This window comes from Dasypus novemcinctus, chromosome 26, assembly GCF_030445035.2.
Source record: "Dasypus novemcinctus isolate mDasNov1 chromosome 26, mDasNov1.1.hap2, whole genome shotgun sequence".
Classification (NCBI taxonomy): domain Eukaryota; kingdom Metazoa; phylum Chordata; class Mammalia; order Cingulata; family Dasypodidae; genus Dasypus; species Dasypus novemcinctus.
The window spans coordinates 49,509,285-49,531,111 of NC_080698.1; the positions used below are offsets into that span (position 1 = coordinate 49,509,285).

The 21,827-nt window shown below is 40.2% G+C and overlaps 1 protein-coding gene across 8 annotated transcripts in view; it reads left to right on the forward strand.

Annotated features, from left to right (window-relative positions):
• The window catches only part of ATG7 (autophagy related 7), a 319,354-nt gene that overhangs the window by 11,583 nt on the left and 285,944 nt on the right, over positions 1-21,827 (forward strand). For 6 of the 8 annotated variants that reach the window (XM_004466355.5, XM_023591107.3, XM_058288959.2 and 3 more), the window contains exons 2-3: positions 7,035-7,207; positions 7,697-7,751. In XM_004466355.5, the coding sequence (XP_004466412.1) occupies positions 7,048-7,207; positions 7,697-7,751 (215 nt within the window). In that variant the 5' untranslated portion in view covers positions 7,035-7,047. The remainder of the gene's footprint in view (positions 1-7,034; positions 7,208-7,696; positions 7,752-21,827) is intronic. The other 2 variants (XM_058288960.2, XM_004466356.5) reach the window with 1 other exon arrangement.

A 21,827-nucleotide genomic window follows, 5' to 3' on the forward strand; every position in this document is an offset into this window, starting at 1 on the left:
AATAAGGTTTCATTTAAAGTGATTTGTAAACACATATTTCCTGTCCATTAAGATCTCACTAAAAAAATACCAAAACAGTTGAGTGGCCCTCTAAGTCAATGGCACAGCTCCATATGTTCTTCCTTATTTCTTACTACAATCTCCATATTCCATGGTAATAAGCCTTTTGAAATTTGTCCCAGTTACAGAAGCCTGGGTATTTCTTTCTCTTATTTTTCTTGGGTAATGTATCCATAAAAGGTTCCCAGAATTCATCTTAGGAACATTTGAGAGCCACTATGCAAGAGACTAAGGATATTGAAGGGATATGAGCCAGGATCTGTATTTGTGGAACTTTAAATCAAGTTGATGGAGACAGACAGGAAAGCAAATAGTTGACAAACAGTATCAAATTTAGATGCAGCCTAGAGACCAAAGTGGTTAGCTGATTAGTGTAGAGTGTGGGAGGGTAGTTAGCTCTGGGAACGCTTTTCCAGAGCAGGAAAACCCTGAGCAAGATTTTGAAAAGTGCCAGACAGGGACAGGGTGCTTTTCAGGCAGAGGGAGCTATGCATTCAGGGTTGCAGAGGCATGAGAGCAGGTGTGTTAGGGGAACACCAAGTAGCTCAGTGTCTCCTGAGCACCAAGCATCAAAAGGCAGGACCCTCTGGGTGAGACTAGAAAAGCTGGCAGGCAGTAGTAGCAGAGATCTGGGAGAAAGACTGTAAAGGAAGCCCTCATAAGTGAGGGCATAGGCCTGCTGAGGAGGTGGGAGGCTGCAGGTGCAGCCTTTCCTGCATGTTCTGAGCCTCCATAAAGGAAGTGAGGTTTGCCTTGGCGTTAAGATGCTGAGCTACACATAAGAGTGTTCTCCATAGATGGCAGCTCATAAAGTCTAACTTGCAGCCTGACAGGGTGCATTTTGTAGCCCAGCATATGTTGTCTTATGCCTCTCTCTGCCTCTGCCTCTCTCTGAGCAGCCCTTGCAGATGTGTCCCTAGTGCCTTTTAACAAGATTCTGTCAAAAACGTCAGTCTCCCTGAAAATAAAAATTCTTGACATGTTCAAAGGATTAAAAAAAACAGGTTTGGAAGATCATGTAGACCACGGGTCAGCAAACTAGAGCCTGTGGGCCAATTCCTGTCCCCGCCTGCTTATGTACAGTCCATTAACTGAGAATGGGTTCTACATTTTTCAAGGGTTGTAAAAAAAGAAAAAGAAGAATGTACAGCAGGGACTGTGACCTGCTCCTTTTCAGAAAAAGCTTGCCAACCCTTGGTTTTGTGTAGCTGCCTGATTCAGTAATCCTTTGTGTAATATTACTTGGCAAATAATCCTCTAATACATGCTTGAAACACTTCCACTAATGGAAAATTCATTCTCTCACGGATCAATCCATTTCCTATTTGGACAATTCAGCCTAATAGTAATTTTTAAACTGGGCTGAGGTTTGTCTTACTAGAGAGTCCATCCAGTGGCCTTTTTGGGGAAAGAGCTGCTTTCATTTCTGAGCTCCTGACATTTAGTGAACTCCTAAAATGGCCCAGGCATCATATTAACTGCTGAACAAAAATGAGTTAGACGTGGCTCTTTCCTTAAGATTCTCTTAGAACCAAAGCAATTGAGCTGTCTTATTTCCCTCTCATTCCCTATTGTTTTATTCATTTCTGTATTGTTATCCCATATGTACAGTACAAATTCAAAAGGCACCCAGGGTCATACAGTGAAAATAAGCCTCTCCACACCCCTGTCTCCTGACCCCCTAGTTCCTTTATTTGGAGGCAACCACTAGTACAAGTTTCTTTTGGGAGTTGGCTTTAGAGAACAGCACTAACAAAGGTTTAGGACCGTTTGATTACAAACTTTTGATAAGTATTCATTAAGTGATGTTTTCTGAGCTCCTACTCTGTAAGTGGCTGAATGTGACTCTTAGTCTTATTTTTGTAAATATCTGAGATTTGCACCAAGTTTGGATGGCAGATGCGACCCCAGAGGACTTATGTTGCTTTACCCTCTACCCTGCTGTCTCAGTTTGATCTTGACTGAATTTTCTGGCTACTGCTGGGCTTTCTTATTCTGTTGGGATGCATGTTCAATACAGTGTTGAATCCTTATCCAAGCCTTGGCTGTTGAATTGGAAAAGATACCCCAGTCCTATCTTGTATAACTTCTGGGTGTCATATCCTGAATGTGTTTGAAATCGTTTGAGATCAAATCAAGCCATATTCACATTGATGCCTCGTCGGCTTCTTTCCTTGAAGATGTCTGAATATAATGTTGAAGTGTGATGGAAATCATCTTTTTGCTTTCAAGAGCAGAGGCCACAAGGCTCATCTGCACTCTCCAGGGTTATAGAGCAAGCCTTACTTTTCAGGAATCTCAGAGATGTTTGGACCTAGATGACTTATGCATAAATAACTTTGTTGCTTCCCTCAGAATTTCCCTCCAATCTTTACGTAAGTTTTCCCTTCTTGTTTAAGGAAGGTGGTGATGTAAGGTACACTGTAATTCCTAAGTGGTACATGTATATTAGAGTATCTTCTTTAGATGTTTCCAGCAAATTCCTCATCACATGTTACTACTGTTGCCTGAGACCTTTCTCTTTTCTTAGCCTCTCAGGCAATAACAGTTCCAGCAGCTGAATACCAACCATATCCTCTTACGAAATAGGCTCTTGTGTTATATTTAGAATTTCCCAGTGGCCAAAAAAGTCAAAATGTTTGAAAGATGTGCCTCTTATGCAAATTCCTTAGCATGCTTGCCCATAATTTTCTACACGCTCATCCTCAGTCACTTTTCCCAGCCATTGAAGTGCTGTATGGAGTAGAATTTTCTTTTTTGTCTCTGGGATTTTCTGGTGCTGATAAAATTCCATCTTGATGACTTGCTAAGGTCATCAAAATGACAATGAAAACAAGTTGCCATTGACCTTTAGTGGTATGATGTGGATGACTAATGCAGAAAGGGGCCTGATGATCCATCACAGAGAGGGTTTTAGATGAGATCCATTTGTACCACTGTCTGCTGCTGTGTTGATTTCCTTCCATGCTGGATGATTGCTTTGGCCATGGCCTTTTTCATTTGATTTCTGGTAGAAAGGAGATCAGTATGCTAATGATTTTCAAAGTGATTTTTTTTTTTTTAGCATGTCTGGGGCTGATGGGGATTCTAAAGTTTCAGAAAAGGGGTTTCTTCCTTCAAGGCGGTATAGTCTTATGATGAGAGGGAAGGTTTCAAAGCCATCAGATGTGGGTTATAGTTTCAGCTCCAGCACTTCCTAACGGGGTTGTTGGGTAAGCCTCTTAACCTCTCAGTGCCTCAGTTTTCTCTTCTGTAAAGAAGGCATAATACAGTCACCTCGGGTTAGTCATGAGAATAGGCCAAATGTACAGTGTAGTGTTCAGCACCAAAAGAGAAGTCAGTAAGAACAGTCACTCTTACCACCGCTGCTGCTGCTAAGAGTGTTTAAAAGGGTATTATCTAGAAAATAGATAAATGCACTGATGGTGGTAAATGCCCAAGTGAAAGTTTTCCTCTATGACCATGGAGAAGGGCACCATTAGTACTCAGTGACTGGGAGAGCTTCATAAAGGACCTTAAGAGAAGGATTTTCCTGGTATGAAAGGAGAAAGCCTTCCTAGGAGCATCAGCCAAGGCATGAAGTCAGGAAACCAGCAGCAAGGAAGGCACCTTACTCTTTGGCCAGTAGGGATTTGTTTGTTTGTTTACATAAGGGAATCTCCTGTACACATCTGTGTGGTGGAAAGAACTCTGATGGGGGAAGATGGCTCTGTGACCAGTGAGCCTTTCACCACAGGAGCTGAGAGGCTAGAGATGGAGTCTGGCCTGTGGTGGTGGGAGGGGAGAGAAGGGAAGTAGACATGGGCAGGAGGGACAGAGTTGCATGAAGAGGACGGGCTTTGGAGTAAAGCAGGTACTTGTATCCTAGCTCCCCCACTCTTCCACCTGGTTCGCTTCTGTGAATTTCTTACCTTTCTGAACCTCCCTTTCTTCCTCTGTAAAAATGGAACAAAATCACTTCTTAGGGCTGTTTGGAGAATGAAATTCAGGTGAATACTGCTACTGCTGTGCCTGGTCCTGGTCAAGACTCAGTAACTGTTACCTTATCTCATTCCAGAGCCTCTAGGAATTAGTGATTTATTGGTTGTGAGGGGTAGAAAAATTGAAAATGGCTTTGTGGTGTCTACCTTGGATATATTAAGTATACAGAAATGCTTAAAAATATGGGAGACCTGAAAAAAGAAGATGGAACTTCTAAAAATGCAAATTATAAAAATCCTTTAAAACAGTGACAAGCTAAGAAGTATTTAACATGGGACAAGGGTATGTTTAAAGATGTTTGATGTGTTCTCAAGGTGGGAGTCTCCAAAATAAAAGTGCCAGTGGCCTACAGGACAGCAAGATGGGACTAGACTTTCATCAGAATCACCAGGGTCAAGAGGCAAGGATGGCCACCCTCTCCTACCCTTCTCTCCTCTGACAGAAGCAGCAGGGTAGAGCCAAGAATTGGCACTATTTAATAAGCCTTCATTCATGGTGGTGAAAGTTTGAAAACCCTTGGCCAGGCATTGCCTTGTGCATTATGATGCAAATGCATGCTAAGGCTGTAGAGATGGAGACAATGAAAGGGATTTACTCAGAATTTTAACAATAGCAGTGCACTGTCCTTTGTGATCAATTAAGCTTATGGATTCTATAGAAAAATAGCTACTATAATAATTCCCACCTCTTGTTTGCTCTTTGTTTTTCTGAATTCATTAGGCCCCCATTGTGAACTTTTCATTAATTTATAATTGGATTTCTATTGCCAAAGCATATTTTTTAATGTGGAGAGCATATGAATCCTGTCAACAAACAACTGCCCATGGGGAGTAGAGTAGCAAACTTACCTTTTCCCCTGGAACCTGGCTGGGGAAACAGTCAATTACTCCTCCGTGCTGATCCTACCCTGACATCCTGTTCTCATTTTAACAATCTGCAATCAAATTACATTTTAGAAAGCCACTCCTGAGTTCCTATTAAAATTAAAATCCTATGACATTGACCAGTCCTCGTTTTCTTTGACTTCTAGTGTTCTTTACCACTGTTCAGTATCACTCGTGTCCTTATTTTTCATTGCTTTGGGTCAGTAGATAGACATACCACTGTCCTGCTTATCACCTACTGCGCTGATGTTTTGTTTTGCTTGCTCTATTTCTTCTTCTTATCCCCTAGCTCTGGGCCTCCTCTGGGACTTTATTGGACCATGGCTTTTCTTGCTCTGGATTACTCCTAAGAACAGATTGTTCTCACTGCTTTAGCTGTTTTCTCTGTGTAAATGCCTCTCAAATCTCTCTGCCCACCTTCTTGGGCTAACTGTGGTTTCCTACCCATTTCCTTTGCTTTCTCCTGGCATTGTCCATGGCTGAAAATGTTTTTAATTTATTATTATCTTTCTGAAACTGGCTCTGCCTCTCTAAGTGTTCTTTTCTTTCAGTGGCGCCTCCATTTTCCTAGCCAGTCCCTGATTGACACCTCAGGGACTTTTTCTTTTCTTTCCTTCCTTGAATCCACCAAGAAACCGAGTCCTTCTACCTTTTCTCTTAAGATAGCTCTGATGGTGGTCTCTTCCTTTCTAATCTTATTCCCTCTGCTGTAAGCCAGGTCTTCCTAAATCCTTTGGTCCTGAACTGATCTTCCCTATCTGCCTCCTTCCAAGCCATTTTGCCATTGGGGAATTATATCAGATTCCCTGTTGAAAACTGTCAACTAGCTTTCTACTCCAAAATTCTTCAGCCTTCTATGTGATGCCTTCTACACACATGTTCACCCCACATAACCCATGCAACTTTGTTTGTGTTGCTCTTGCACAGTAGAATCCACCCTTGCTAGCCTCATACTTTTCCCGTTTCAACCACAATAGCTCCTTTGCTCTCCTTGTCCCGTCTGCCCTCTCCCCATCTACTCACATCATTTTCAACGTAATTTAGTGCCCATCTCCTTCCCAAAGGCTTTCTCATGTTTTGTTCCAAAATCTTTTCCCTTTTCTTGGCTTTCAGCACTTTTTATGTAGAGCTCTCATCTTGCATTTTTTCCCCCATATAGTTACAGTCAGTTGAAAGCTCCTCATCTGTAATTCTAAAATCCAACAAGCTTAGAAAACAGAAAGATTTTTAAAATAATTTTTGGCACAAAAGTCAGGCAAAACCTCCCTGAATAGATGGGAAGCTGTTTTTTTTAAAAAAAATTGTCTTATTTAGTGTGACTATTCATATATTTTGCTTCAGAAAATAGTGATGCTTTTGATCATGGGGTAATTGGATGGGATGGAAAGTGAAAGAATCTCATTAATTTGTGCTTTTCAGAACTGCCAAGTTCCTGTCATATTATGCTGCTCAAACTAGGGCATGTGTAAACCTGAGGAGTTGTAGAGGATATAGGGAGTTAGAGTAAACATGGCAAGATTGCCAGGAAGGTCAAATGTAGTTGATGATTTGAAGGGAAAAATTATATATTAAATATACATCATGAATTTAAATGTAAAATTTCCACGCATTTTAAAAGGTAAATAGGTTTTAAAGAAATTCAGGCACCATGGAGAGTGGGGAGAAACTTCCTCAGTCTCCTTCTCAGCTGGGGGTGCTAAAGCACTGCTCGCACAGAGAATTCTAACCAGCTAGATTTCTATTTTCATACATGTAGGGTTCTCTGTGTCTACACAGGATGGGAAAAACTTCTGGGACTGGGACTGTGTTGAAGAAGGACTAGCACTAGTACATCAGTCAGGTTGACTTTAAAAGAAAGGAAGATGGCAAAAGTTAAGGCTAGAAAGGGTTAATTAGAAAAATCAATTGTGTTTTGAGGAACCTAAACATGACAACACAGGTAAATAAATCGCTCAGGATGGTTTGCAAAAGTCTTGTCTTCAGGTAGCCAGGTACTCTCCTTCCTTTTTGTCTGTTTGTTTTGTTTAAGGTAAGCATTGTTACAGATGTTCTTTTTCACCAAGTTTTACTTGGGTGTGCTATTTTTCTGTTTTCTGTTTTGTTTTTTAGTAGGTGGCAAATAATGGCAGCAGCAACAGGGGATCCTGGACTCTCCAAATTGCAGTTTGCCCCCTTTAGCAGTGCCTTGGATGTTGGGTTCTGGCATGAGTTGACCCAGAAAAAGCTGAATGAGTATCGACTGGACGAAGCTCCCAAGGACATTAAGGGTTATTACTACAATGGTAGGGGATGGTAAACTCCATCTTCCACTGTCTTCTGTTATCCTTCTCTGTCCTCTAGTTTTATGTCCACTTTCCATCAGAATGCCACACCCTTGTCTTTCAGTCTCATAATTAATGCACTTCACTGGTTTCTTTTTCGCTTCCTGACTTTTGGTCCAAGTTCATTTCCACTTCTTTTCCTCCTATTGTGGGGAAAAGAAAGGGAGTAGTAAAAAAACACAATTATTTAAATAATTAATACTGATTGCTTAGTAATGCTGGGGGAGGAAATATTTTTTTCCAGCAACTCTTTTTTATGATCTTGGAAAATTATTCAAATACACAAGAGCTCTGTCACATTCCACTAAGCTCCTTTGTGTCATGGATAATCAGGAATTGTAAGGAGCACTTTGGGCTCAACAAAGGGAACAAAATTATTCACAAGCGCTTTTGTTATTGATGCTGCTGTTACTGACTTGTAATTGAAAATGTGCTGATGCTTCTGTCCAGGTGATTCTGCTGGTCTGCCAGCTCGTTTAACGTTGGAGTTCAGTGCTTTTGACATGTGAGTATTTGCACAAAATCTAAAGTATATTGTTTGCCTTTGGTGCGAAATGAGTGTTAACTCCCCACATGGAGAATTAGAGAAGCTCCCCATAAGCTGGGTCAGCTCCTCATGAGTCTTCTGTACCTTCCATAGCACAGAGACAAGTGAAAATACTGAGGAATTTTGCAAATTTTTTTCCCCAGCAGATATTTATCTAAGCCTATTAGGTGTCAAGATTGACTGGGATTTAGATAACATCCCTGCTGATTTGGATTGTAGTTGCTCTTTTGTGACCTTTTACGGGTACCTCTTGACTTACTCCTTCAATTGCTCATCCATGGGCATCAATCAATGAATGTTTATTAGGCTACTTCTGTATACCAGCCACTGTGCAAGGCATTATGGTGATATACACAGAAATATTAAAGATATGCCCTCAAAGAAAATTTTTAAATATTATTACAGCTGTGGAGAGTTGTGGGAGAGAAGGGGGACATTTATTGAGCACTTAACTAGACATTTTCATATACATAATTTTTTCAGACCTGCCATGTATGCTATTTCTTTGTTTTCCAGATGAGGAAACCAAGGGTCAAAAGGTAAAATAACTTGCCCAAGGTCATACTAAATTTAGGGAGTGAGAGAAAAAATGTATTTCTTAGGATCCAGCCTGAATAGTTAGGGAAATTTTGTTATTTTCTACAGAAATAGATAAATGAGTAGGGGACACAATTTTAGGAGGAGATAAGTCTGATTTAGGAAATGTTGGGTTTGTGATGACATTGTCTAATAGGAATGTCCAGGAAGCAGGGGACTCAAGGAGGGAGTGTCAGACTAGATTTGGGAATCATCCATGTGGAGAAGATCACAAGGCTGTGAGATAGAAAGAAAGAAGGCCTTCCTGTCAACCAAGATCATGGCATAGGGCACTCCAGGGTCAAACTGGCAGAGCTCTCTTCCTCAGAGCTCTAGAAAACAGATAGAGGGTTGCAGTAACAGGGCAAGCACTGAATCAAGAAAATACAGTTTAAAAACATGTTAGGAGAAACTTGTGGTATACTTGCTTCCCCTCACTCAGCCTTTCTCCAGTACAGTATGTAGCTAGCCTGTGTGCTCACTGTGGGTCCCTGGCCCCATTCTGGAGGTAGCAGAGTAACCCTTACATTACAGGTGGCATTCTGAAGGACTGACTCAGGGCACTCTTCTCTGTTCTTCCCAGTTCTTGCCCTGCAGGCAGAAGTTGCTCGCAGACTGTTAAACAGTGTAAGAAACAATTACGTCAAATCAGCCTGGGGAAAAGGATTAGTGGCTTTAAGACATAAAATAGAGCACCCAGAAGGGGAGGAGAGTCTGCTTCAAGGGGAGTAGAGGGGGGCATCCAAATTCTTGTGTATAGGGAAACTCCTAAGTCCACAAAGCATGCCCAGGATTGGACACGTGCAAATGACAAACAGTGCTTTTGCCTTGGCCTGATCTTGGTAGGAGGGCCAATCTCTCAAGGAGAGCACCAGCCAACACAGAGCCTATTTTCTATGGCTCTGAAAGGTTGTTTTTTTTTAATTGGGTTGTTTGTTTTTGTTAGTTTTTGGCCCTCCAGGAAATCTCTGTCATATACTAGCTGGATACAAACTTAAGCAGGAACTAAAATCCAGAGTTAACACCTTAAAATATATATATATATATTTTTTATTGACTTTGTAATAATATTACATTAAAAAAATATATATATGAGGTCCCATTCAACCCCACCACCCCCACCCCACCTCTCCCCCCCCAGCAACACTCATTCCCATCATCATGACACATCCATTGCATTTGGTAAGTACATCTTTGGGCACCTCTGCACCTCATGGTCAATGGTCCACATCATGGCCCATACTCTCCCCCATTCCTCCAGTGGGCCCTGTGAGGATTTACAATGTCCGGTGATTGCCCCTGAAGCACCATCCAGGGCAGCTCTATGTCCCAAAGACGCCTCCACCTCTCATCTCTTCCTGCCTTTCCCCATACCCATCAGCCACCATGTCCGCTTTTCCCAATCCAATGCCACCTTTTCTATGTGGACATTGGATTGGTTGTGTCCATTGCACCTCTATGTCAAGAGGAGGCTCAGATTCCACATGGATGCTGGATGCAATCCTCCCACTTTCAGTTGTAATCACTCTAGGCTCCATGGTGTGGTGGTTGTCCTTCTTCAACTCCATCTTAGCTGAGTGTGGTGAGTCCAATAAATCAGATTGTAGGTGCTGGAGTCTGTTGAGGCTCAGGACCTGGCTATCACATTGTCAATCCAGAGATTCATATCCCCTAGATATATCTTAAACCCCAACACTAACTGCAACTCCAGCACATTAGCATGAAAGTCTTATGAAGAGAGATCCCATCTGAGTCCAGATTCATCACACATAAACACCAGTTCCAAAGAGGGGCCATCTGACCTGGTAGTTAACCCCATCGGCCATGACCATAACTCCCATGGGTCTCTTTAGCCCTCAAAGGAACCAATACCTGGGGGTTGTATCTGCTTTATCTGTCTCTCAGACTCTGCTCAGTTGTGCATAAGGGCAATCCTTCTGAAAGCCTCCAGACTCTTTTTTAGAGACTCGTAGCCATATAAACTCATTTCTCCTTTCCATTTCCCCCTTACATTAGGTCAAACAGCCTTTTAAAGTCATGTTATTTTATGTAGACAGGATATTCTGCTGATCCGCATTGAACCTTCCGTATAAGGAAGTTGCATCATCAGTTGCATCATCAGTTGGTAGTTGATAGTGGTCCCTCAGTGCCAGGGAGGCTCATCCCCGGGTGTCATGTCCCACGCTGGGGGGAAGGCATTGCATTTACATGCTGAGTTTGGCTTCGAGACTGGCCACATTTGAGTAACATGAAGGCTGACAGGAGGAAATTCCCAGGCACAATGCTGCTCTAGGCCTTGTTCTTATTTTAGGCTTATCAGCTCACAAGCATAGTCATTAGCGTCAGGAGCTCACTGTTGAACCCTCACTCCCTCCCGGTCCCCGCCGCTGCACCTGGGAGACTGTCGCTGCTCCCCTAGGGACCACGACAGAGCACCACTGGCCAGGAACCCAGTACCCCCCCTGCTGTGGTTTTTAATTGTTGCCACTATGAGTATATCCAAACATTACCATGCACCCTGGACATATGTTCTGTACAGCTCCCTGTCAGCCATATATCACCTGTCAATGGTATCCTATACCAGTATTCCTCCGTTGCCATTGTTGAACCACTCTGTGATCCAGAACTCCCTGAAATTTGAAGCCCAATATAATGTCAGGGTCCCTAACTAGGAAATGGCATATAGCGATGGGTTTAAAGGTTAGGAAAGAATATGTGTTGACTTGGAAAAAATTCTACATCCTATCTTTTTCTTTTTTTTTTTTCCCCCTAATTATTGAACTTCTCTTCACAGGAGCCCTAGACCACAGCAATGCATATATATAATATACAGCACTCCCATACATCCACCACAAAACCTTTTCCCTTCCACAGCGATATTCTTACACCCTATTCACATCATATTTACTTAACGTGATGTACAGAGTCTGAGACAATAGCTTTCAAACAAGGTGACATCTGTGCTTACATTGTGGTACATACTTTAGGATACACAGTTTTTTAAATTCTTAGTTATCCGATGTTTTACATTATGGTTTACATTATCAGTCTGTCATCTCCTATATGTTATGGTGTAATATTACATGTTTTATATCCATCCTTGTGTACTCTCACGAAACTCCTCTCTTACCCCCCATTTACCTTGGTTCCACACATTTAACGTCCATTTTCCCTTCCACCTTGGTGCCCACAGTGACAGCCAACCTCCGTTTCCCGAGGAGCCACTTCCAGAGATAGATGGAATAGTGTTCAGGGCCTAACTTGCTCAACTGCCCCAATGCCCTGGGAGCCACCCTTTCTCTCGAGGGATACAGTTCCCTCTATTTGATGGCATTAGACCTCCCCAGGATGTGGGTCCACCCCCACTCTCACTACTTGGGTTTCTACCCCATGAACACCTTAAAATATTAAGATATACAGTGTGTAACAAAAGATGACAGGACAAACAAATATGTCCCACCTAACGGAACAAGATAAGAATTCAGAAACCATCAATGAAGACTTTTTTAAAAATGATCATTATACTCAGGGAGATATAGAAAAACACAGAAAAAGAACTAAAGGATATCAGGAAAACAATGAATGAACGATATGAGTATCTCAAAAAGAAACAAATTTTAAAACAGTGAAACTGAAATACTGGAAATGAAGACCAAAATAACTGAAGTGAAAAATTCCCTGGAGGGTTTCAATGGCAGATTGGAACTGGCAGAAGAATTTGTGAACTTGAAGAAAAGACCATTGTATTGATTCAGGCCTAAGAGCAGAGAGAAAACAGAATGAGAAAAGTGAACAGAGCCTAAGAGACCTGTGGGACATCAAGCATACCAATGTACACATTTTGGGAATCCTAGAAGGAGAAAGACAGAAAGAGGCAGAAGGAATATTCAAAGAAATAATGGCAGAAAACTCTCCCAATTTAACAAAAGACATGAAATATGTGCATTCAAGAAGCCCAACAAGCCTCAAACATAATAAGCTTGAAGAGAACCGTGCCCAGACACATAGTAGTCAAACTGTCCAATACCGAGGACAAGCAGAGAGTTCTGAAAGCTGCAAGAGAAAAGCAATGTGTCATGTACAAGGGAGCCCCAGTAAGATTAAGTGCTGATTTCTTATCAGAAACTATGGGCACAAGAAGGCACTGGGATAAAGTATTTAAAATGCTGAAAGAAAACAATTGCCAACCAAGAATTTTAAATCTGATGGGGCTGTCCTTCAGAAATGAGGGAAAGATTAAGACATTTCTAGATAAACAAAAGCTGAGGAAGTTCATTACCATTGGAGCCTACCTACAAGTTATGGTAAAGAGATATAACACAGATGAAATGGACAGATTCCTAGAGGTACACAAACTACCTACACTGATTAAAAAAGAAATAGAAGTTCTCAACAGATCCGTAGCAAATAAAGTATTTGAATCAGTGATCAAAAGCTCCCAACAAAGAAAAGCCAGAACTGGAGAATTTTACCAAACATTCCAAGAAGAATTAATATCAATCCTTCTCAAACTCTTACCAAAAAATGAAGAGGAGAGTGTACTTCCTAACTCATTCTATGAGGCTAGCATCACCCTAATACCAAAGCCAGGTAAAGATACCACAAGAAAATTACAGATCAATATTCCTCATAAATATAGAAAGAATCCTCAACAAAATACTAGCAAACCAGAGACAACCAGCAAGATGGTGCCAGAGTCAGGAGCTTCTACAGTCAGCTCCTGCTACAGGGCAGTTAGTAATCACCCAGAGCTATCTGAAGCACCTGTTTGGGGGCTCCAGGAGACCAGAAAAGCATCCTGCAACATCCTTGAAATAATGGAAGGAGGAGGCTGCCCATCTGCAGAGAAAATTTGTAAGTAGAGCAGTCCATGCCATGGATGCTGGTGCCCATCCTCCACTGGTGACACAAGCCACCTTGGGACCTAGTCCATGGCTGGAATTGGAAGCTTCACTTCCCAGAAATGGGAGGAAGAGACAGCTGGGCACCAACTTCAGCTACTGATTAGTAAATTTGGTGGGCTAATGTATAACCCTAAGAACAGGTAAAGTTTGAACCTGTCCAAGTCGGAAAGAGACTGATAGCTGCCATTTTGACTCCATCCCCAGCATGAGGGAAAGCCGGGCTGACTGAAAATCACAATGATGATAGGGACTGGTTTCTTTCACCCAGGTTGGTCTGTCACTCTAGCCTAGGCTTCAGTCCTACATCTGGCAGGGAGGAAGCTGGTAGGTCCTGTACCAGCCTATCTAGGTAACTGTGGGTACATTTGATTGGCACTGAATAATTGGAAATCTACCGGGGCAACTGTGATCATCTTGGACCCTAACTGCATAGATTGCTGCCCACACCTGCAGCTCCATCCCTGCCCCAGGCAGGGGAGAAAGGGGCATGAAGCTTCATCAGTCTCTCTGGGCAACTACAGTCTAGGCCTGGATGACTTGGATTATTCCACACGGCTGTGGCTGGGAGAAGCTTCACTGGTCCCTGGGGCAATAAGGACAGTTTGAACCTCCACAGTTTATAGTACCAACTATATCCCTGGCTCCAGCTACACCACTAGGAAGGGAGAAAGGGCAGAAAGCCCTAAACTGAAGAGAAAAACTGCACCCAGAATAAATATTCTAGTAAGCCAGATGCCAAGACACCAACAAAAAATTACAGCCCACACAATGGAAAAGGAAGATATGGTCCAGTTAAAGGAACAAGATAAGCCTCCAAATGACATAAAGGAGTTGAGACAACCTATCATAAATGTTCAAACAAATCTCCTTAATATATTCAATGAGATGCCTAAAGAGATTAAGGATAATAAGAAGACATTGGATGAGCATAAAGAAGAATTTGAAAGCATACATAGAAAAATAGAACATCTTATGGGAATGAAAGTTGCAATAAATGAAATTACACCTATATTGGAATCATAATAGCAGATTTAAGGAGGTAGAAGAAAGGATTGGTGAGCTTGAAGAAATGGCTTCTGACAGTGAATGTACAAAAGAATAGATGAAGAAAAGAATGGAAAAAATTGAACAAGGTCTCAGGGAACTAAACAACAGTAAGAGACTTGCAGACATACATGTCAAGGGTGTCCCAGAAGGAAAAGAGAAGGGAAAAGGGGCAGAAGAAATATTTGAAGAAATAATGGTAGAAAATTTCTCAGCTCTATTAAAGGACATAGATATCCATGTTGAAGAAGTACATCCCAAAAAATCCAAATCAGCCAGTTCTGAGACACACACTAATCAGAATGTCAAGTGCCAAAGACAAAGAGCGAATTCTAAGAACAGCAAGAAAAAAGCAATGCATCACATATAAGGGATACCCAATAAGATTAAATGCTGATTTCTCACCAGAAACCGTGAGACAAGAAGAAAGTGGTATGATATATTTAAGACACTGCAAGAGAAAAACTTCCAGCCAAGAATCTTATATCTGACAAGATTGCCTTTCAAAACTGAGGACAAGTTTAGAAATTTCGCAGATAAACTGAAAGAGTTTGTAACCAAGAGACCAGATTTGCATGAAATACTAAAGGGTGTGCTAGAGCCTGAAAAGAAAAGACGAGAGAGAAGCCTGGAAGAGAGTCTATAAATGAAGATTATATCAATTAAAGTAACTAAAAGTGTCAAAAGAGTGGTGAAAATAAATATGACAGATAAAATCCAAATATTCAGGAATAGACCTAACCAATAACTTAAAGCACTTGTATTCAGAAAACTGCAACTCAATGTTAAATTTTAAAAAAGACCAAAATAATTGGAAGAGCATTTCATGCTCACAGATTTAAAGACTAAATATCATTAAGATATCAATTCTACTCAAATGGGTATATGAATTCAATGCAATCCTGATAAAAATTCCATGAGCCTTTTTAAAATAAATGGAAAACATGATTATCAAATTTATTTGTAAGGGTAAGGGGTCCCAAATAGTCAGAAACATCTTAAAAAGGAAAAGCAAAATTGGAGGACTCTCATATCCAGGCTTTAAATCATATTACCTAGCTACAGTGGTAAAAAACAGCATGGTACCGGCATAAAGATAGATACCAAGACCAAGGGAACCAAATTGATGGTTCAGAAACTGACCCTCACATGTATGGTCAAGTGATTTTTTTTTTTAACTTTATTAATATTTTTAAAAGATTTATTTATTTATTTCTCTCTACCCCCCCAACCCAGTTGTTGGTTATTTTGCTGCATGTTCTTCTTTGTCCACTTCTGTTGTCAGCAGCACGGGAATCTGTGTTTCTTTTTGTTGCGTTATCTTGCTGTGTCAGCTCTCTGTGTGTGTGGCGCCATTCTTGGGCAGGCTGCACTTTCTTTCGTGCTGGGCGGCTCTCTTTATGGGGCGCAGTCCTTGCGCGTGGGGCTCCCCTACGTGGGGACACCCCAGCGTGGCACGGCACTCCTTGCACGAATCAGCACTGCATGTGGGCCAGCTCCACATGGGTCAAGGAGGCCTGGGGTTTGAACTGTGTACCTCCCATGTGGTAGACAGATGCCGTAACCACTGGGCCAAGTCCGCTTCCCATGGTCAAGTGATTTTTGACAAGCCTGTCAAACCCACACAGCTCAGGCAGAACAGTCCATTCAACAAATGATGCTGAGAAAACTGGATATCCATAGCCAAAAGAAGGAAAGAGAACCCCTATCTCACACCTTATAAAAGATGAACTCAAAATGGATCAAAAACCTAAATATAAAAGCAAGAACCATAAAGCTTCTAGAAGAAAATGTAGGAAAATATCCTTAAGATCTGGTGGTAGGTGGTAGATTCTTAACGGAGATAAGAGGAGGTCTGACTTGGACACTAAATGTTTAATGTAGGTATAAGTTTTAATTAGCATTACTGTGTAAGTGTGGAAATGTACAGAGTTGATGGTAGCACATTATAGTGAGTAACAGCTGGTTTATAAATGGGGATGTGGCTGAAAAGAATAGTCTAGAAATGTAAATGCCAGTAAATACAGTAAATACAGAATGTTTGAGAATAATCTAGGGACTCAATAGCACAGTAAATCCAGAGGTGAATGAGAATTGTGGTTGATGGTACAGATGCAAGAGTATCCTTCGTTAGCTAGAGCAAAAGTACATCACTACTGCAGGGTGGTGGGAATGTGGAGAAGCATGGAAAAAATACAACTGGAGTGACCTATGGACTGTGGTTAACAGTAATAATGTAATATTCTTACATCTCTGCCAAAGATGTACTGTGTTGATAACAGAGGAGAAGGGAAAATGTGTGTCAAATGTATACTATGGACCTGGTAATAATTGGATGATATTATCTCACAATCTGTAACAAATGTTCCACCATGGTGTGGTGTGTTGATAGAGGGGTGTTGTTTGGGAATTCTGCACACGTGCGTGATTGTTTTGTAAGTTTATAACTTCTGTCATAAAAATATATTTAAAAAATAACAATAGGGTGGTTTGGGGGAAAAATACACCAAATGTAAAATAAGGAATATAATTAGTAGTAAGGTTTTGACAATATTCTTTCACAATTTGTAACAAATGTCTCACGACAATGCAAGATGTTGGTGGAGGGTTGACCCCAGTATGATGTTATGCATGTTTGCTTTGTAAGGTCACAACTTTTACTATACACTTAATTTTTATGTATGTTCATGTGCACGTGATATACATGATATAAAAAATATAAATAATATATATAAAAAATAATAGTAGGGTGGGTTGGAGAAAAATACTTTGGTTAATAGTAATATTTTAAGGATGCTTTTTAAACATTAGTTAAAAATGTTTAACAACAATGCAAGGAATTGGTGGTAGGGTGAGGAATGAGAGCCTTGTATGGTTATGTTTGTTTGTTTTCTAAGTTCACAACTATTACTATACACTTATTGTTTATGTATGTTCATGTGTGAGTGATATACTTCAATAAATTAAAAAAAAATACTAGCAAACCAAATCCAACAATACAATAAAGGAATTATACGACATTGAGTGGGATATATCCCTATTGTGCAAGGGTGTTTCAACATAAGAAAATTGATTAATGTACTACACCACATTAATAGACTGAAGGAAACAAACACACATGATCTTCTCAGTTGACACTGAAAAGACAAAATCCAATACCACTTGATAAAAATACTCAGAAAACTAGGAATAGAAAGAAACATCCTTAACATGATAAAGGGCATCTATGAAAAACCCACAGCTAACATCATACTCAATGGTGAAAGACTGAATGCTTCCCTCTAAGATCAGGAGTGAGGCAAGGATGACTACTGTCATATTAAACATAGTACTGGAGGTTCTAACAAGAGCAAAGGCAAGAAAAAGAAACAAAGGACATCTAAATTGGAAAGAAAAAGGTAAAACTTTGCTTATTTTCAGATGACATTATCTTATAGGAAAATCCTGAAAAATCAGGATTTATTGTGGAACAAAACTGTTAGACTAATAAATGAATTCAGCAAAGTGTCAGGGTACAAGATCAACACACAAGAATCAGCATTGCATCTCTAACGAGTAATGAAAAGTCTGAAGAGGAAATCAAGAAAAAATTCCTTTTACAATAGCAAGTAAAAGATTCAATCTAGGAATACATTTAGCCAAAGATGTAAAGGATTTATACATGAAAACTCTAAAACATTCCTGAAAGAAATTAAAGAAGACCTAAATAAGTAGAAGGACGTTCTGGGCTCATGGATTAGAAGACTAAATAGTACTAAGATGTTAATTCTACTCAAAGCAATTTACAAAATCAGTGGAATCCCAATCAAAATTACAAGAGCCTTCTTCACAGAAATGGAAAAGCCAGGCATCAAACTCATATGGAATTGCAAAGGGCCCCGAATAGGCAAAAACTGTCTTGAAAAATAAGAACAAATATGCAAGACTTGTACTTCCTATTTTTTTTTTTAAGATTTATTTCTCTCCCTTTCCCCGCCCAGTTGTCTGCTCTCTGTCCATTCACTGTGTACTCTATGTCCGTTTGTATTCTTGTCAGTGGCACCCAGAATCTGTGTCATGTTTTGTTGCATCATCTTGCTGCATCAGCTCTCCGTGTGTACAGCACCATTCCTGGGCAGGCTGCACTTTTTTTGCGCTGGGTGGCTCTCCTTACGGGGCGCAGTCTTTGTGCTTGGAGCTCCCCTACGTGGGGGACACCCCTGCATGGCAGGGTACTCCTTGCGCGCATCAGCACTGTGCATGGGCCAGCTCACCACACAGGTCAGGAGGCCCTGAGTTTGAACCTTGGACCTCCCAAGTGGTAGTCGGACGCCCTATCCATTGGGCCAAATCTGCTTCCCCATACTTCCTTTTTTTTAAAATGTACTACAAAGCTTCATAATCAAAGAAGCATGTTATGGGCACAATGGCAGACATATAGACCAATTGATTTGAATTGTGAGTTCAGAAATCAACCCTTACATCTCTGGCCAGTGGATTTTTAACAAGGGTGCTTCATCCATTCAATGGGGAAATAATCTCTGTGTCTGTCAGCTGAAGAATGGATAAGCAAATATAGGAAATGCATGCAATGGAATATTATTCAACCTTAAAAAGGAAGTTCTGATACATGCTGTGACATGGATGAACTTTGAAAACATCATGTTCGTGAAATAAGTCAGACACAAAAGGAAAAATATTGTATGATTCACTGATATGAAATAATTAGAATATGCAAGTTCATAGAGTCAGAAATTAGAATACAGTTTACCAGGGCCTGGGGCTGGGGTGGAGAATGGGGAGTTAATTCTTAATTTATACAGTTTCTCTTTGGAGTGATGGAAAAGTGTGGTAATAGATGGTGATGATAGTGGTACAACATTGTGAATGTAATTAATGCCACTGAATTGTATATTTTAAAGTGTTTAAAACGGAAAATTTTAGGTAGTATATGATATCAGAATAAAAACAAAACAGAAACATCTGCACAGCACAAAAAGTGAATCCTAATGTAAACTATGGACTGTCTATAATAGTATAATTATAATAATATCATTTCATCAACTGTAGCAAAGGTTCCATACTAATAGAAAATGTTAATAATAGGGAAAACTGTGTGTGAGTGGCAGTATATGAGATTTCTGTACTTTCTGCATGAATTTTCTATAAACCTGAACTGCACTAATAGAGAAAATAGTGTAAGCAGAACAAAAGGCCCGAACACCAAATGCCTCTTATGGAATGGAAAAAGAATGCAGAACTAGCAAATGAGACAGGAGTTGTCAGAGAAGAAGAACCAGAAAAGTGTAATAGAAACCAAAGAAGGAAATGTTTTCAGACAGGAAAGAGATTGTCAATTTAGAAGCAGAGAGGTCAGAATTCAATGCAAGAGTATTGGATTTGCTAATCACATCATCGGTGGTCTTTCAGAATTGAAGTTCTCAAACCGAGTTTTACACAGAGGGGTGGAGCAGAAACCATGTTGAGGGGCTTTAAGATAAGTGACCGTTGAAGAATTAAAGGCTACAGTGCTGTCTACTTTTTCTGCTGTCTTGTATACCCTTGCAGTGGCAGGTTGGGGCATTTGGGATAGGTGAAGAGGTCCTTGCTTTTAAGGGTTGTGTGGCTTTTGAAACTGGCAGTAGTCAAAGTTTAAGGAATTTCAAATGACGCATCCCTAGAATTAAAATAAAAGAACTTCTCCAAAAGTCACTGTATTTTATTCCTTTTTCTCAAATTGCAAAATTTATTAACATAACAAATCCAAAACTGTTAGTCTTTATATCTTTAAAAAATATGTGTTGGTATTTTTTGTTTCCTTCAGAGCTTTCTTGCTCCATCATAAATCCCTTGTGCTAACTTGTGAAAACAAATGAAATCCTATTAATCTATCTCTGGTTTTGGCAAAGACTGACTGACTTTTTAGTGATGAAGAGATAATATGGAGGATAGTATAAAAATGTGTAAGCATTAGGGAAATATCAGCAGTGTGGTTTGGATGAGCTCTCTAGTCTGATATAGCTCAGCCTACCTAGGTTCCAAGCTTTAGTCTGATACTACTCTGAAGTAATTTTTAAAAGAGTTTGGTAATTATATTCTTTGGAACAAATTATAGAAAAGAGCGGTTCATAGAAATTAGGTTTGATCTTATTAGAAAACCCAAGCATTTTAAAACTTCTGCAACCCAGAAATTTTCATTAAAGTACATAAGAAAATCTGTGATCCTGCAGCTCTTTCACAGGTTTTTTTTCTTCATTTCATTATTTATTTAGATGTTTAAGCTCTTGTACTAGGTTTTACAACCTGGTGAACACCGACAAATGATTTTTTCCAAAGAACTATAACCACACATTCCCAGACAGTATTAAATATGTGGTTGAACTGACATTACTATACATCACCATTTTATCAATTACATAATAAAACAAATCATCAACTATCCAAATATTAAGTTGCACAGCTCAAAAGGCATATAAAATTAGATGTCTGCTGAATTCATTAGCAGAAACCTACTTTTTTTACAAGAGGTTGGGAAGAGAAGGAAAGAAATCACACTTCAAACAAAAATAATAGCTGATAAACAACTTCCAATAGATGTGGAAAAAATTACAATAATTTCAGAAATTTTATGATTAAGAATTATTGTAGCTACCATTGCAAACCACATCTACCTTTCAAAAATATTTACTAGGGAAACGGACTTTGGCCCAGCGGTTAGGGCGTCCGTCTACCATATGGGAGGTCCGCGGTTCAAACCCCAGGCCTCCTTGACCCGTGTGGAGCTGGCCATGCGCAGTGCTGATGCGCGCAAGGAGTGCCGCGTCACGCAAGGGTGTCCCCCGTGTGGGGGAGCCCCACGCGCAAGGAGTGCGCCCGTGAGGAAAGCCGCCCAGCGTGAAAAGAAAGAGCAGCCTGCCCAGGAATGGCACCGCCTACACTTCCCCTGCCACTGACGACAATGGAAGCGGACAAAGAAACAAGACGCAGCAAATAGACACCAAGAACAGACAACCAGGGGAGGGGGGGAAATTAAATAAATAAATAAATCTTTAAAAAAAAAAATTTACTAAATTAAAGAGCATATTCTACATATTCTGTACAAGATGAAAGTAATATTTTACTAAAAATATTTAATAGCCCTCTCCCATTCATTTGTCTGGCCCTCCCAGTTAAGTTGCACACCAAAGTACAAACATTAAGTTAGCTGTAATGGAGACATTAAAGATGTGCTTTTGTACAATGCAGATTTTCAAATTGGAGGTTTTCTCTAAAGTCACAAAATGAGATTTATAGATAGACATTAAATAATCACTGTAAGACACAGTACAAATCCCAACGAAATTCAATGGTTGCGCAAGCCTCATGTATACTGCTAAGAATTTGAGAGATGTAAACTTAAAATGAGCAGATGAATACCATATAGGCCCTACTTTCAATGTTGAAAGTAAATGACTGAAGGAATAAACCACTTAAGATCTAGAGTGTTCGTAGTTCCTGGGATTTCAAGTTCTGTATGATACTAAAAATATAC